The sequence below is a fragment of the Bolinopsis microptera genome, chromosome 9 (genome assembly GCF_026151205.1).
Source record: "Bolinopsis microptera isolate Bmic1 chromosome 9, MBARI_Bmic_1.0, whole genome shotgun sequence".
NCBI classification, from domain to species: domain Eukaryota; kingdom Metazoa; phylum Ctenophora; class Tentaculata; order Lobata; family Bolinopsidae; genus Bolinopsis; species Bolinopsis microptera.
The window spans coordinates 6,858,030-6,876,420 of NC_087080.1; the positions used below are offsets into that span (position 1 = coordinate 6,858,030).

General features: G+C 37.5%; 1 protein-coding gene across 2 annotated transcripts in view; it reads left to right on the top strand.

The window, feature by feature from the left end:
* Positions 1 to 4,476: 4,476 nt before the first annotated feature.
* LOC134821464 (uncharacterized) overlaps positions 4,477 to 18,391 on the top strand; it is a 56,393-nt gene continuing 42,478 nt past the window's right edge. For both annotated transcript variants that reach the window (XM_063832216.1, XM_063832217.1), the window contains exons 1-10: positions 4,477 to 4,556; positions 4,735 to 4,879; positions 4,990 to 5,552; positions 5,717 to 5,847; positions 6,021 to 6,248; positions 6,620 to 6,786; positions 7,423 to 7,485; positions 8,902 to 9,035; positions 12,648 to 12,817; positions 13,187 to 13,322. In XM_063832216.1, coding sequence (XP_063688286.1) covers positions 4,505 to 4,556; positions 4,735 to 4,879; positions 4,990 to 5,552; positions 5,717 to 5,847; positions 6,021 to 6,248; positions 6,620 to 6,786; positions 7,423 to 7,485; positions 8,902 to 9,035; positions 12,648 to 12,817; positions 13,187 to 13,322 — 1,789 coding nt within the window. In that variant the 5' untranslated portion in view covers positions 4,477 to 4,504. The remainder of the gene's footprint in view (positions 4,557 to 4,734; positions 4,880 to 4,989; positions 5,553 to 5,716; positions 5,848 to 6,020; positions 6,249 to 6,619; positions 6,787 to 7,422; positions 7,486 to 8,901; positions 9,036 to 12,647; positions 12,818 to 13,186; positions 13,323 to 18,391) is intronic.

Consider the following 18,391-nt stretch of genomic DNA (forward strand, 5'->3'; position numbering starts at 1 on the left):
AACATTTAACAATATTGTTTCATCAGTTGGTTGGATGTTAGTTGAAAAAACAGTTGGAAAGATGACAAATTCACCATATTTCGTCGATAAAAATTAGATTATCTCTCCTGCAATTATAATGGGGCTGGTGGTGTAGTGGCTTTGATAATTTGTGATGACAGGGTTACAGGTTCAAGCCCATTTAATCCTTCACAGACAGTTCAATACATTATTTATTGGGTTTCAATTGTGTTCTGCTGTGAAATATTAGATTGTATTTCATTTTATTCTATTCAGAATAAAACAAATATCATATAGTGAATCCCATCAAGTATTGAAGATTCTCGGTGGACATTAATAACAACGCAATCGTTACATTTAGAGGGGACACGAGGAGCAGCGGAAGAGGCTTCAGAGTTGTAAGCAGCTCATGATATAGCAGCATCCCTCTTGTTGCAGAAAACGCAAAAGCTGGTGTTGGCTCTGGAGACGATCAGGGTTTTACCAGCTTGAGTCCACTTGTCGAGAGGGGAGATAGGTTTGCAGATAGGGTCGCATGGTACACAGGAGGAGCAAAGTGCAAAGAAAATGCCACAAACTGCTACTAACTGCTACTAACTGCTACAAACTGGCACTGACTGCTGCAATCGCGCCCACGCATTCGCACGCCGTTTGCAGCAGTTAGTAGCAGTTTGTAGCAGTCAGTGCCAGTTTGTAGCAGTTAGTGCCAGTTTGTAGCAGTTTGTGGCAGTTGCGCGCGGCGTGCTTTGCGAGGTAAAGACATGCGCGCAACTGCTACAAACTGCTAAAAACTGGCACTAACTGCAACAAACTGGCACTGACTGCTACAAACTGCTACTAACTGCTACAAATGGCGCGCGAATGCAGCAGTTAGTAGCAGTTTGTGGCAGTTAGTGGCAGTTTGTAGCAGTTAGTAGCAGTTTGTGGCAGTTTGTGGCAGTTTCTTTGCACTTTTCTCCTCCTGTGGGTAGGGCTGAGTTCATCGGTTTCGTTTTGTCTGAGACCATAATTGCTGTTGTTGTTCAGGAAGGAGTTGATGGTAGAAACAGTGGCGTAACGTTGCCTGTTGGCATTAATTAAATACGAATTAATTGAAGATAATTAAAAACAAAAATCTATAAGTTAAGCAATTTTAATTCAAGCACGAATTATAATTGCATTCATAGAGACCATCCAATTTAATTGAACAAATACACCGGCAATTATGATTTTTTTGTATCATAGTTGCAACTATGATACAAAAAAGTGGTATGGTGGACAAATTTAGCCTTTGAATGTGAGTTAATTTGAATTGTATTATGATGCCTTTTCGTTAAATCTGTTCGAAATTTTAATCGCCGTTTTATTTTGTTTTTCTTATAATTTGTTTAAACATTTTTTTTACCCGAGGACCCGCCGCAGGCTTTTAAAAAATCAAATAACAAATAACGCAATTTAATAAATTTTAAGATCTCATGTCAATGAAAAAATTGCAAAACGGATTCTTGCTTGACTGATACAGCTAGGTTTAATATAAAGTTTTGTTTAAATGCGCAGCGTCTTGTGTTGGAGGACATTGCCGCTTTGACCATTGACGCTCCGCGCCAATAATTTCACATAGCCATGTGTATACGCGTACTGCGTGACGCGCTTGTTTCAATACTGCAAGCGAGAGGGCTTTGGTTAGAGCAAACAATAATCATACTTGCTTCGCGTGAATATAACAGTTTTTGGGTTATACCAACAATTTCCCAAAATAAATATTTTGCGTGAAGCCTTTATGCTTTACAAATTAATTAAAAATCCTTCCAGATCGTTGCTATGCGAATTAACAAAGCAACGATTTCGTTTTACTTAGCTTCGACTGTCGATGCAAATTAAAAATGATAATTTGCGCGGCGCGTCGAAACGGCGAAGTCCTCCAACTTTACAAACAAAGCCTTGGCTTTTATTAATTACAGAATATTAATCTTACCCGAAACTTTTGCATATTTATTACCTGGCACGCCAATCCCTAGACTAACAAGCAATTAACCATCAAGCCAATATGTGAGCATACTCATTGCAAATATATTAAATATAAATTATATAATAAGCAAATCACCAAAAAAACGGTTCGCCCAAAAATATTATTCAGTATGAACCTTTTCTCATTTCTATTTGAGAAAATTATACGTTATTAAAATGCCCTACATAGTGGATATTACAAATTCTTATAGTGTGAATAATTGTAAGATACAGTAGAATTTTAAATAGGGCTGTATTAAAAAAGCAATTTATTGTGATGATGTGATAAGTAGAATTGAAAGAGATAATTATCTGGAGAATAAAAGTAAACATAATGATTATTTGTGATTTCATACTGCATACGTTATATGACCACCCGCCGCGCACGAGTGCGCGGCTCCACTGTATTGTACAAACTCCACTATAGTAAAACGACAATTATGGGGGTCACGACGTGAAACAAGTTTCATCCCTATGTAGCAAAGAAGAAATTTATTAACTTGAACTAGGTAGTTTGGGTATAATTTAAATTATTAAGATATTTTCATGAATATTTGTGTTGATTTTATGTATCATTGTGTTTTACCTGAGGACCCCAGGCTATTATGTTCATTAACATATAATGAATAAAGATTTGGCGGAATGACAGGCTGAGCGCGGCCCAGTAACATTGTGTTTTGATTTGATTTATTTGTTTTCAGTTAGTAGTGAGTGAAGATTATTTAGGGATTTAGTTTGGCTTGATCATTGATTCCACCATTACAGTTTCAGGACTGGACTGCTGGTAGCGAGCAGTAAGGTTTTAAACTATTCTACAACTAGTAATATGTATAGGATCATCGTTTCTGTCCTATTTCTTAACTTGTACTTGGTTTGGGTCATCCACTGGGAACTAAAACTCTGACCTCAATATGGCAAACTTTACTTCTTTTACTATCTACCTGATTGAATAATTCAATCTACCGAGTAAATACAACATAAAGTAAATTAATGGATGGCCCTTCTTAATAGTGACCCATGTTTTAGTCACGGTAGCTGTGCTGTGCCTGTTTTTGTCACTGCCAGAGTTAAGTAGACACACAGCAGGAATCCACTCTTTAAAACACTTCTGAACATTCCTCAAAGGTTGGATGTGCTCTTCAGGCAAATTTACTTGCAATCTTATGTAAACCGTATTGACAATAAAAATCTATTTGGTTATCATTAAGTTTTACTGATTCATTCAGTGTGCTGAAAAATCTATTGCATTATGAATTATGAATCATTTAATCTATTAATTGGTAGTTGTATTGTCGAGGGTATCTTACCTTCAGCTGGAAAATGACCATTGCTGAAATTATCTGTATATATTGTTCATTAATGGGCCTTTAATGTAGCAATAATATTGGTTATTGATCTGAGATCCCCTCATCAATGATGAGATTTTGCAACCCCCCATATGTACACTTAGTCCATAGGAGGACAAAACATCAACAATAACTGTGCTAGGTCAGCACGCTAATTTATCTTTCCTATTATCCAACACAGAAATTTATACTTTCAGTCAGGTTCACGACACATGCCACGTTTAAATTGCAAATTGTACTTAATAAAGAATAAATAATTTCCTCTCAAACCTTCAATGTTACATTTTCAATTTGAAGGATTGAAAGATTGACATTAGAATGACATAATTGATAATATTTTATTTTTGTTTTAAAGATGTAGAGTACAGACTGTTTTAGGAATATGATTATTATATCTCAATTTGGCTTTAGGTAGGGTGCCCCGCTAAAAGAACTGGATTCTTCCAGGAAGCATCCCGTGCACAGACCTTGGTCTACATATATATTAAATTATTAACCATTCATTCTGTATGTGCACGAAAATTTATTTCAATTTAGCCGCTGGATTGGTGCGCGAGGCTGAGAGACTAGACCTGCTGGTTCTTTTGGGCAAGCATGTTTGGCTCTACTGGTTCTGAAAAGTTTATCAAAGGAATCCTACTTATAATATTTATTTTCATATATTAATATTCACTGTAATCACAATGAAATTTAAATTCTGTTTTCCCTTATTAATTTATTAACCATATTCAAATTAAATGCAGATACTGCAAAGTTTCACAAAATATCAAATATATATATTGATTATCAATGTGTTTAATTTGTATATTGCTACTATCAATAGTTGAGCTCTTTGAACTATACAGCTGAATATTGCAATCATACCATATAATTCTTGGAATATTTGGAAAGGTATTTAACACGATTTTGTTGTTCAGCTTCCACACCATGACCACTCATCTCAAACGCATTGACACCACTCTGAGCTCTCGCATATTTAAGATTCATAACACGCCACCACTTTCAGCTGACTAAAGATGTTACTGCTGAACAAATCTTGTTTGTACAGATTATATTTTCCCCCAGCCCTTGTATGAAGTGTAGTACTGTGCCTATTATTATTACAACAGACAATCTGGGTGTCATTCATCGACTGTAATTTCTTATTTGTTAGGCATGTCTGATAGTCATAGATGACAATGAAATGGTTCTTAAAAACCCTTCTTTTGTTTCTGTGTACTTTTGGTAAGTTCAATATTATACATTCACAATTATTTTGTAGCAGTTTATATCTAAAATGGTACTTTATATCTAAAATGAACCCTCTTATGACTAATATTGAGATAAGTGAGTCAGTTTTTCCTAAATATGAAATGAATACAATACAAAAATATGCCACAGCTAACATATCTCACATTCTCAGGATCTGTGACGTGTATGATTGATAGAATAGATGTCTTGATTCATCCTAAGATATCAGAGGAGCACGTTACAACAAGTATCACTTTGACATGTGCTGCCTACTATGTTAATTCTGAGTCATTTGATGTCAATGTGGACGTGCAATGGTACGGAAAAAAAGTCGTCTGAACTTGATAAACGTTTTTAGATCTGATTTGTTGATAAAATAACTGTTTAATTACTGAAGTCTTATCAGCCTCATGATAATATATTGCAGGTACTTTGTAAAGGAAACTGAAGATAACAGTACAGTGGCAAAATCTTCTATTATCACCTCAAATACCCGATCAAGCAATGGTCGTCTCATGTTTGAAATGTCGGAAGTCAGAAACTCAACCGTGTCTTTCCTGTACGCATCTGGGGAATACAATGGCGACTATTACTGTATTGTGTCCAAAATAGGATTAACAGCTCAATCCAATAGCGCTACCTACAGATATGGTGGAAGTGATTCTGAGACATTTATTGTTGAACCAAGTTTCTCAAGCTCAACTCAGTCTACAACACAGACACTTACATGTCAGACAGACGATCTTTTGGCAGAGACTCCTGAAATTGAATGGTTTTACCATAAAGACAATAGAACCAAATACAATTTGAATAATAACGAGTATGCGCCATACAATCTAAACTTATTCAACATTTACTCTGAAGGAGTGCGGAAATCTGTCCTAGAATTAGTGTACGCTTCTGAGAACTATAATGGTGAATATTATTGTATCGCAAAGTTCAGTGAACAAAAACAGACTTCTAGCAGATCAGCTGTTTACAAATATGCTGGTAAGAATAATATTTAAAGATTTTTGTACACCAACAACAATTCTTCACATTCCCCAAAGTTGCCGATTCTTATACAAAGAAAATTTTTTTCTGTTTTAACACTGTTTTACCTTTTTATGATCATCTAAAAAAATTTCATAACTCTAGAATTCCCTCTCTTACAGTAAGTGAAGACACTGATACGTTTCAATTTGTGGTGTCGTTGTCCTTACTGGTGGGAGGAGAGATTCATTTTGATGGGTCTCCTGTTTACGCTGATGACGGACTAAGCGGTCCTGTCTCATTACAGTGCATGGTATGACAAAGTTAGCGATTGGGTAGAACTATCTTAACAGGGATTAAAACTTTTGATTTAAGTTGATTAATAAAATAAGGATACTTTAACGACATACGGATACTGATATCAGTTTATCTTATTAAAAATCATATAAAATATAATATTAGACTCTAGAAAATTGCCTTTTTCAGGATTCCACATTCAGTGAAAAAATAATGATAGAAAAGAACTACACATGGATCTTTTCAACAGGGGCGGACGATGACGATCTGAAAGAGCTAGTTTCCAACAATCTCTATCAAATATCTGACCATGGCTTCTTAAATGTGTTAGAATTTCAGTTCTCCTCCACAGATTATGTCGGTAACTACAGATGTCTTATCGTTGGAGTAACGGAAGATGGAGAGGCTGTTTTTGGGGTAAGTTAGATTATAATATTATAAGATACAAGAGAGATGTAACTTTGAGACTGAGGAGGATTAGGACTCCTCAGACTGCAGTACATATATAATATTTCTTCTCTATTGTCCTCAATAAATAAAAGTGTGCAACAATTTTGAAATAAAACAGATAGGTGCACAACACGGAGGTTGCACATTCTCATATCATTCAGAACGTCCATATTCTCCTTTTTCGGGCTAATAGCTGCGGGTCCTGCGTGGGTGCGAGATATCCAGAACTTGCTAGAAACAAAAAGTAGACAAAAGAAATCTTGCAAGAGCACCCGAGCGAGTATTCTCAATTTTGTCCGACATTTATTCTTAAAGTAACAAGGATGACCCAACCTCAGGTGAGTGATAAGTTCGTGTACATGTACAACGGTGAGATGGTAACCCCTCAGTTCCTGGTGGAACCCAGCTTTGCTGTGGATAGCATCACACAGCTGGTTACAGAGAGTGGCATTTCTCTGACTTGTAAAGTTACTCAGCCTGCGTTTTATCCTCCAGTTAAAATAACGTGAGTTGGCGACTTTCATTAATAAGTGATGTTTTTTATGACGTATGAACATTGGGTTTTTATTTCAACGGAAACGGTTTTCGTGCCAAGGGATTGTTTTTGTTCTTTCAAAATTACACACGTAGCATGAACCAGATTACCCGATATTCTAAATTTGAAAAACAAAATAATTCCTCTGGCCCACTTCCCCCTCATCTTCCCTGTAGCTGAGTATCATTTCCTCTGTATCCCGCTGGGAAATAACCACGGCCTCCCCAACATAACCCACCACAACAACATATCTCCAACTGTCTCCACACAACATGTTATACTGTATGTCAACTGCAGTCTGAGACACCAGACAGTGCATTTGTAGCGCCTCCCCCCTGATGTCTGCTCACCACTAGCCCTCCTCGCTCTCTCTCTTCTCTGCAGCTACCCATTATCACGTTATTATAATTACAGTCTGGTCTATCCTGTACTGTAACATGTTGTGGTCTCCATGAAATGAGCGATTGTCAGGTTAGACTAACTGTTGACAAGGGTTATGGTTTGATGGGTTGGGGGATCCCTCCAAAAATGTAATGTTTATCAGATCATGCCACGTGGTTGGATGGCACCCTCTTAAAATTTAATCACGTGACTTTTTTGTTTCAGGTGGTACAGGGGCTCTGCTGGGTTCTCACGTGTTCCTATTCTCCCTGGTAACATCGCTAACATGTTAGTTCATTTTTATGTTACTAATGTTCTGTTTAAATTTAAATTTGCTCAGTAATTTACATAATATTTATCAACGTACCGTGTACTTCGAAGAAAGTATTCAAAAAGCTTCATTCCTGTCAAATTCTTGCTATAATGTGACGAAATAAATGTAGCTGCATTTCTTATAATGGTAGCCAATCAGTTAAAACAATAAGAACCGTGTTCTCAACATGACAACATAGCATACTTCTTCCCAAAACTCACCAGTATGATTAGCATGGCTATTGTTTTGGACAGAATGGTGTGAATGAAGTTTAACAAAAGCACTGCAGACAGTTTATGGTTAAAATTGTTTGAAAATATGTTTGAAAATATGTTGAAATATTGTTCAGAACATAATCCTATAATCGTCATACGGCTTACAAGAATCTTAAAACCATGATTATGGAAAGCAATAATTGCAATGATACAATAAGAGCTAAATGATGTTGTAAACTCCTTATGAATATTTAATTTAGGTATACAAATTTGGGTATAATATAGCTATATAGACACAAAATAATTAAAGCACTAATAAAGAATAATTACCATTATTTGTGCTTCGTTTAACAAAGAGACGCAGCCTTATTACATTTTATACAACCATGGTCTATACTCACTAAACATATCCACTATTTCAACTTGTTTAACTTATTGAACATAGCAATAAAGTAATCACTATTTAAATAACAATTTAAACTGATACCAGATAACACGTGACCTTCAGGTACTCCCTGAACTGATACTAGATAACACGTGACCCTCAGGTACTCCCTGAACTGATACCAAATAACACGTGACCCTCAGGTACTCCCTGAACTGATTGACAAAAGCACTGCAGACAGTTTATGGTTAAAATTGTTTGAAAATATGTTTGAAAATATGTTAAAATATTGTTCAGAACATAATCCTATAATCGTCATACGGCTTACAAGAATCTTAAAACCATGATTATGGAAAGCAATAATTGCAATGATACAATAAGAGCTAAATGATGTTGTAAACTCCTTATGAATATTTAATTTAGGTATACAAATTTGGGTATAATATAGCTATATAGACACAAAATAATTAAAGCACTAATAAAGAATAATTACCATTATTTGTGCTTCGTTTAACAAAGAGACGCAGCCCTATTACATTTTATACAACCATGGTCTATACTCACTAAACATATCCACTATTTCAACTTGTTTAACTTATTGAACATAGCAATAAAGTAATCACTATTTAAATAACAATTTAAACTGATACCAGATAACACGTGACCTTCAGGTACTCCCTGAACTGATACTAGATAACACGTGACCCTCAGGTACTCCCTGAACTGATAACAAATAACACGTGACCCTCAGGTACTCCCTGAACTGATACCAAATAACACGTGACCCTCAGGTACTCCCTGAACGAGGACGATAGCGTGCTCACATTCCTGCAGTACTCGTCCTACAATAACGGTACATACCACTGTGAGGCTAGTAATAGTCAGGGGATCACTACTAGTAGGGAGGCGCTCTACCAGTACGGGGGTGAGTTAAAGTTATACACCACTAATGTAATTTTACAGTTTGGGAGTGAGTTATCAGAAATATGATGGAAATATAGTGGAAATATGATGGAAATATGATAGAAATATGATAGAAATATTATGGAAATATGATGGAAATATGATAGAAATATGATAGAAATATGATAGAAATATGATAGAAATACGAACTTTTACAATGATGAGATAACAATACTCATCATAAGCATGACAAGCTCGTAGGGTATTTATTTTAATTCTCATGTGATAATATTATATCAGTTTTATAAACATTTACGTGGTCTTCCTATTTCCGGATTCGAGCGTTTTTTCATTGCTAATTCCATTTTATGATTCGTAGCAAGGGTATTCTCAATTAGGCTAGACGCATACTATTAACTAAACTAAGTTGGTGGGTGATATATTTGGTTTTTTAATGATAAGTTAAACCTATTTTGTGCCCAACGAGTAGTAAGATCAAAGAGACACACTGTCGGTCAGTCAGGAAAAAATCAGTAAATCTCCGAGCAGACAGTGTTCTAGACGCAATATTCTGGAAGGTCTTCAATCGTAATAGTAGATGTCTCGGTTGATGTTGTGACTGCTTAGAAGCTGATGAAGTGGTCCCAGGCAGGGGCCAGACTTTCAGCTGAAAACTCATTTGTAAATCAAGCGTAACTAGGGTCCTAACTAATAAGACGTTATCATCGGCCGTGGAACTTACTGCTGGTATTCGTGGCATTCTGATTACACGAACAGCGCGACAACGGCATTCTTTTGACGCTCTATCTCAGGTGTTTAATAGTGCAATCCTCACTGCAGCTGCAAACATACATTCACGGCACAATTCACGCAATTCCCTTCTAATGGAGCTGCAACAGTAGAACTCAGCACACGCCATGCAGCACACATCTCTCTCCCTAATAAAACATGGAACGATCACCCAGCATGTTCGATAACAGGTCCACTAGTCGAACCAATGGTAACCTTGTAACACAGCTAATAGCTTGTCATCACCAACTGTCAATACGTCAGTACTGTTATTTCTGACACTTTGTGGCCTGTTGGAGAGTGGCCTGGTTCCGTTTAATCGGGAAGTTCTGTCCTGCAGATGTAGGACAGGGTGTAGGACAGGATGTAGGACAGGGTGTAGGACAGGATGTAGGACACTGGTCAGTGGTCACTTAAAGCATTCTGGTAGTCCTGTTTTCTTCATCTAGCCTTCAATATGCAGTCTACTGTATGCAGTGCAGCTCTACATTTCGCAGTAGATCTCATAATTGAAGCTGAGGGCTTAGACTTAGAGAAGGAGATGGTGTCTCTCTCTCAGGCGAGGAATCCAGGAACTGTAGTACTGTAGTACAATATCCCTGGTAGGATGAACTCACAACATGTTGCAGGAAAACCGGAAACACGAGGAGTTATAAAACATGCTGTGGTTTGTTGTTAAAATCCTGCTCTTATGGGTTTATTAGTAACTAGCTAGAAGTGATTGAAAGAGAAAAGTTCAATGTAAGGTTGGTACAGCTGAACTCGTAGTAGGGTACCTTGTATCCTGGAAGTATGCCGCTACCTCACTAGGTTGCAAGTCAAGTAAAACTAGGAGCGCCGCCTCCCTTACGGCTTCCCCCAACGTCGGCACTCCGCCGGAATATCACCATTCAACTGCGTCTCCACTAATGAACTTTACGTGAACTTGTCGGCAAGTTCGGGGCCGGAACTTGAGCTGAACTTGCCGGCAAATTGGTAGACGTGAAGTCTGGTGGAGAGAGAGAACAGTTGTATGTTAGCTGCGGCAAGTCGTTAGTAGCTCAGCACACGTCTAGATTGGAGCTAGGCGTAATTGTGTCGTAAACTGAGAGGCCGGGGGGCTTCTGCAGTAATTATCTTACCAATTATTGGAGCAAAATCTTGGAAATTGTGGCAAGTAAAAAGTGCCCCCCCCCCCCTGGCCCCTGCTCATATTGATCCACCAAGGTTTTGTAGTGGAGGGACTTCTTGTCTGTCATCATATTTGCGCTACTTGTAACAATACGAATCAGTATTGTTACAGTTTATCTGATTTGTTCCTACACCGCCCAGAGCTGGGCTGAACACGTATAATGCTATGTACACCCCTCACTGTCACATTATAATATTATCAAGAGTAAAGGCCGGAACAATAACATGAGCAGTTACTGGTGAGGCTAGAGGTGGGGTTGTTTGGGAGTAACAAGGCTGGCAGGTGTGCAACACATGTTGATAGCATAATTGGGCCGCGGACAAACCTCAGAATATATTATGTACATAAATTAGTTATTTATCAACAAACGGATTTATATAATGAATTATGTTAGTATGTGGTACGTGCATTCCTTGAATTTTTCTCTGCTTTCAAGTATTATTTCAAGTTTCGTACGGCTTATAACAGTCACTGACTGGAATTTGCCCGAATTCCTATCTATAGAACAAAATGTATGTAAAATCCATCACTTTGAAGTTTAGGTCAAGAAGAAGTGGGTGCTTATCTAGAAATAACAAAGCGAAATGATAAAGTGAAAATGGATGACATTGGACATTCAGTATTGTCTCAGTAATCTGATCATAATAACGAAAACCTGAGTCATAACCTTTAACCGTTCAACAATTCGCTCAACATATTGCCCATTATAACTCTAACTATCTATAGCTAAAGCTTAGTTAGAGTTATACCATTATCATGACAGTAAAAGGATGATCAGATTAACTCTGTTCATTTAGATGTGAGCTACACTATAATAATGCACTATAATATACTATTTCACTATAATGCACTATAATACCACTATTTTGAGCTATCTAACCAATGTGGTTCAGACTGACTCCACAGTCCAAATGTCCAGTAGCTGTTGAGTACTGCGACCCGCCTTACTGTCTAGCATGTGTTGACATTACCATGTGCCAATAACTAGAATAACTAGAAGTTAGGCATGCATAACTCCCCGTCAGAGAATCTAGATTGCTAGCTAGAGCCTAGACTCTGCAAAGGATTCCCAGTTTCCAGAAGGATCTTCAGACAACATCAAAACTTTCTCAGAACAAATCCGTCATAATACATTAGTGCTTCAAGAACGTCATCTCTTGTCTATGAATTATGATACAGTATTATATATATACTCTGACAACTTGTCTATCATACACTTTAATAACTTGTCTGTGTTGGGGGGAGATGAAGGTGACAGGTAGTGTAGGATGAGAAATAAGATATGATCTCCTGACAAATTTAAACAGCTTAATTAGATCCTTTATTAGATCTTGTTAGGTCGATAACATTAGACTACTTGTACACTCTATCTCTAGCCAGTCGAGTTGAATAGCTAATAAAGTTACAGTATTATATTGAGACGGATTAATTGATACTCTGCTGAATCTGGTGTAGTATTATTGCTTCATTGACTCTGCTGAGGGAACTTTTTTAAGTGTGTGGGGTATCAGATCGTGTAAAAAATCACGCAAAATATTGTGATGAGAATGAAAATCAATAATAAAAATGACATTTTTCTAATCCATAACGAAATGAAAATTAATGAATTCTCCGTTTTTTGGTCAGTGATTTACTGACATTCTTTTGGCGAGTGTTTCACTTCTCCAACCTCAGATTACATCAAGATCACCTCGAACGTAACAACAGAAGGGCAGCTGTACCTGGAGTGTGACTACAGTGTAGCTAACTCAGCTGATAGTGAGAGAAGCAGGGTCACGTGGTTGTTTGAGAGCAGTCCTGGGCAGTTCGGTCCGCTGGATTCTAACAAAACATCTGTTGACAATGTTAGTATTTAGTTTTGTTATTGGATGTGATTTTAATGTCATTGCTTGTAATTTACTGTGATTTTAATGTCATTGCTTGTAATTAGCTGTGATTTTAATGTCATTGCTTGTAATTAGCTGTGATTTTAATGTCATTGCTTGTAATTGAGTATGATTATAGTAAATTTAAACGAATATAGATCATGAACCTGGACACGGAAGTTGGTATTTAACAAGAAGAAACTGCTGGGCGGCTTAATATTTGATATAATAATCGGACATGCTACTGTCGTACAATATATAATTATTATAGCCTGTACATAAGCTTTTAAGCAGGTCACTGATCAAAAATTCATAAATCACTGATCCTAAATACCGGTAATATTCCAGGACAACTCAAGTTCTATCTCTACCCTTACATTCCTGGATATGAGTATGAAGGAGGTGGGAAGGTACAAGTGTGTCTTCTCTAAAACTACTAAAGAGAACAAGAACAAGTGGGCTTATGGATTCTACACTATCTCAGGTATTGTAGTAATACTGTTAGTAAAATAGTGTTACAGTAAGTAAAGTGAATTTATATTGCTATTAGTAAATTATAAGTAAAAGTAATGCAAATTTACAGTGATACTATCAGTAGTGTAATCTAAATTTAAAGTTATACTATTAGTAAAGTTCTGTAATCTTGAGTCGTATTACAATTTTCTGTGGTGTACGTTGCTGTACCATATTATCAGGCACTGCAGCTCAATGCAATAAGTGGGATAAGTAAAGTAATGTAACTTTAAAGTTACGTTACAATTTTCTATAGTGTAGCCCGGCGCGGTGCTCTTTACTGCACAGCGATTATTGTATATTTATAGCCACAAGCGAAATTTTCACATGAGATGTTAAAATTTGAATAATACCCCAGTTTTAAAAACGGAGATTAACGAAATGTGCAATTCTTCTTTTCGATTTAAATGTCAAACTGTAGCCGCTTTGTCAAAGAATCCCTGAACCTGCCTATCTGTAGCTGCCACTTGCACTGAGGTGCTATTAGAGAATTGCCGTGCACCACGCTAACCAAGTAATCAGCAGTACACAGGTTTTATTAATTAAAATGTTCTAGAAGAACACACTCCGTCAGCACTTCCACCAAACTACCACCAGAACACGACCTACACTCACATCACCCGATAATTACCATCAATTAAACCAATTATTCAATTAGATAAATAAAATTACTTGATAAAATAATTAAATAATTATGTCTGCCTCCTAAAAATCAGCCCGACACATACATGCTCCCAAGTATCCGCGGTCTGTGATGCTCTAAAATTATTAAATATCCCTACTTCTCCGTGTACTGTTAATCAGTTGTAAATTGCTCTACCTAGATTCTGAGCCTGTAATACTGACCAGATATATATAATAGTATATAACAGTACATGATAGTTAATACTTCTCATTTTTTGTCTTTTTGTTGAAGGTGAGGTCGTTGACGCGCCTACTTTCTCATCGTGTGGTCTTAGTCTATTTTTATACCCTGTCAATTGTTGTCAGTGTATGAACCCGTCAATTTTGCTTTTCGAGTCCGTTTTTGTTCGTGATATTGTGCTGCTCTCTTTATTCTATAGGTGTCGTGCGGTGTTGTTTGTTCTTAAGGTCTTATTGTAATCTTCCTGTTTAGTATCGGACTGTAGTCTTTGATTGTAGCCGGCACATCTGTTCCTGAGTTCGTTGATCAATTAGTTCGGGGCAAAATTTAAAACTTTCCTGTTTTTCCTAGTGAATTTTTGGTTGATAATGAGCATGGTTAATTTTGTGAAAGACGATGCCTTCAGAAGTAACTTTAATTGCTTTAATTAGCGATGATAGTTCGTGATTTATAATATACACTCATTTTAATTTGAATTCCCATTGAAGAAGATGTCTTATTAGTATTACATAGCTCTGACGTATTCAAAATTAAAATTTTGAATATGAGCAGGGCGTGAAAGCGGTCGTTTTACTTCCCAAGTCTTTTAATCTTCTCAAGTTTCTTTTATTTCCACTGGAAATAAACCGTTTTAATCTCGAATTTGTCAGTTTGAAAATTTCACCAGACTTTTTTATTCGTTTAAAATATGTAGTTACACTTAAACAATCTATTACTTTTGCTTCTGAGTATGCATTGAACCCCAACTCTATTACTTCCGAAGCCTTTTAATCTTCTCATATTTCGTCTAAATACCCCTGAAAATTAGCAACATTAAATCAGTACTTACTGTTTGTCACCTTATGTTAGCTCCAAAATCACACCTTGTCTTTACACGCAGTATTTGTTTCTCTTTTTAACTTTTTAAACTGCGGGTTTTTAAACACTACGCACTGATTTTGTTATCTCAGGTTTCAAGTTTAATTAGTTTCAGCTCTTCTTTCAACAGATTTCGTTTCAGTTTCAGGTCTTCTTTCATCTGTTTTATCCTTTACTTTGGTTCTAGTTTGAGAATTTGTCCATATGTTGCGTCATTTTCCGATTATAGTTGAGAGGAATAGACGAACTCAAGTTACAAATTAGAGTTGAACAATTCAACACAGTTTTAGTTAAAATATCAGAAAAATGTATCTTTAGATGTTAAGATAAATCGTTCGTTTGTCTTGTTTTATATGATATCTATTATCCCCTTTATATTAGTATTACGTTGTGCCTTCTATTTCGTTATAATATTGTTAGACTTTTCATCATCTAGCGGACCATCGGTTTTAACGCTTATTATCAGTTTCTAGTCCATGTCTTCTCCTTTAAGCTCCATATGTATCAAACTATAGGATATGGGGGGGGAGGGGGGGGGGGGCACAAAGTGGTTTGAGTCTCTGTGGTCCTTAGGTCTGGAATAAATTGTCTTATATGATTAAACATATTATATTGATACTTCGAGTTTTTAAAAGTAAAAGTGCGAGGAGGCATTTGGTAGCATTTGATTTCATAAGATGACACTATGATCCTTAGCATTTGTTACCAACGTCGCTTTATTTACATGGCTTTGGTGAAATCGTATGATTTTGAATCTATAATTTATATGCTTATTGTCATTATTAATATTATTTGCACCAGTTTCGACTGAGTTATCGATGCTCATGCCACCACATCGCGGGTTTGCTACAACTATTCTAAATAAACTTTGTCCTCGAAGTGTGATACACCAATTTCGAGTACATTAAGCATGGTTTTATAATCTGAGTTATAAGTCTGACGTAGAATGTCGTTACTTTACATAAACTTCCATTACAGCATCCTTCTTATTGACTGCGATCAGTAATCTTATTTATAAGTTAAAACGAGCGTCATTTGAGAATCCATATAGTGTACTACTACGTCAGATTTTCCGTTTCATCGAGTTTTTGATCGTCATTTTCCTCTGAGTTTCAAGTATCCACCCCTCCTTTTTTCCACCCTATCTCCAACCCCTCCTGTACCCTCAATATCTTCTCACTTAAAACGAGCGTCATTTAAGAATCCGTAAAGTGTACGTCTACGTCACTTTTCATCGGGCGTTAAAACGTTATTTTCTCGATACTTTTGCTAAATTTTTCTAGTCATTATCCACTTGTCCCGTTACCACAGTCCCTTGAATCCCTCCTGCACCCCTCTGCCTCACCCCTCCTACCAGGGTGACAAGTTTAAACTACCTCTCACTGCCGGGTGTCACGTGACTTCACAGTCCCCCAACAAACCGAACATTGTTTTAACACTCTATATCTCCCAACATTTTAAAGATGCCTGACATTATTGCAGCTCGGTATCCAGTATCCAGCTCCGAGAGAGAGAGGGAGAGAGAGAGAGAGCCGGACTGTATGGGTACATTTTATACCTGACGCATTCCTGAATGTCTACAGACTTTTTAATACATTCCACCTCCGGCGCGGTTTTAATTTACCTCCGGTATAATTTTAACTTCAAATGTACTTTATATCCTTTATAAAGGTCCTACTATGGCATTGAAAAATAAGTCATCACCGAAAAAAATAGCTCCGGATGTGCTCATATTTCATATAACGGATATAGAACCTGATCAATTGATCTCGCAGTAATGTTTTTATTTTAAAACAGCACACGTGTACGTTATTTTCAAAGCCAATACCGGTACGATCCTCTCTTTGTAGGGTTTATAGAACTACTCCACTTTAGACATAGCACTAATCGTGGGGAGGCCGTCTGGAGGGAGAACTCTATTGAAATGTAGTTGTTCTCTCTCTCTCTCTCTCTCTCTCTCTCTCTCTCTCTCTCTCTCTCTCTCTCTCTCTCTCTCTTTTTTTCTCTCTCTCTCTCTCTCTCTCTCTCTCTCTCTCTCGCTCAATCTCTCTCTTGTCAGGGTATTCAGTTCTTGAAATTAAAAGACGTGTCAAAACTGTCAAAGTGGAGCGCATGTGGGGCTTCCTTTGCTCCATCTCAAGCCTTAGCTCTGTAGGAGATACTGTAACAGTATCCTGCATACCTCGCACCACGCTAGTTTGCTTTTGTTGCTTTAAAACTATCCGCTCTACTACTACTACACACCATGCTCTGTTCTTATACGCTGATTGGATTAGTTTAACCAACGGATTAGTTTAGCCAACGCGCGGTCACTGGTCATGGTTCATGCACCATCAGCGTATTAATTTGGCGTTTTAAAAAATCGTTATGATAGAGTTGTACCTGACGTTCTGGCATGATACCAGTATTAACTGGGATCAAATCATTACTTTATGAGACGCTGTATCCGTGTTGGGTCCGTGTTTGTCTCCTAATCAATCACAGGTCTTGGTCATTAGTCGGCTGTAGTATAACGAGCTTACCAGTCTGACTGGTCCGCCGTGATGGAATCTATTTAAAGGAGGATTTGAAGCACCCTTAGCACCCTATAATAGCACCCTATAGCACTCGAGGTGTCCACAGCATTCAGAGTCTACATATCACTCGGAGTGTTTGACTTAGTAGCACTCGAGAGTGTTAATAGCTCTACAGCACTCGGAAATAACGAGCTCTCCTCAGTCTGACCGGTGGTGGTGGAACCCATGTAAAATACAGCCCGGGGAATGTTAGATAGCAGTTAGTAGCTGGTCCGTAGTTACGGTTGAGGTTACCGGGAGGGTGTTTTAAACAAGGTTTAAAATGTGAGCGCTGCTTTGTTTCGGGGTCATTAGTGGCGGTAAATGTGCTGGTTCCAGTTCAAGTACCGTGGGATTTTGGAGAGGTAGACTTATGTCGAGGGGTGCACGTGCACGTCTTGGTAGTGTTCGTGGTACTCGGAGTAGTTATAGTAGCACTCTGAGTAGTTGTTGCACTCGGATCAGTTGTTGCACTCGGAGCAGTTGTTGCACTCGGAGCAGTTGTTGCACTCGGAGCAGTTGTTGCACTCGGAGTAGTTCAGTATTTGTTGCACTCTGAGTAGTAATTGTTGTACTCTGAGTAGTTGTAGCACTCGGAGTAGTTGTTGCACTCTGAGAAGTAGTTGTAGCACTCGAAGTAGTTGTAGCACTCGGAGTATCTGTTGTACTTTGAGTAGTTATAGCACTCGGAGTAGTTGTTGCACTCTGGGTAGTTGTTGCACGCTGAGTAGTTATTGTTGCACTCTGAGTAGTTGTTGCAGT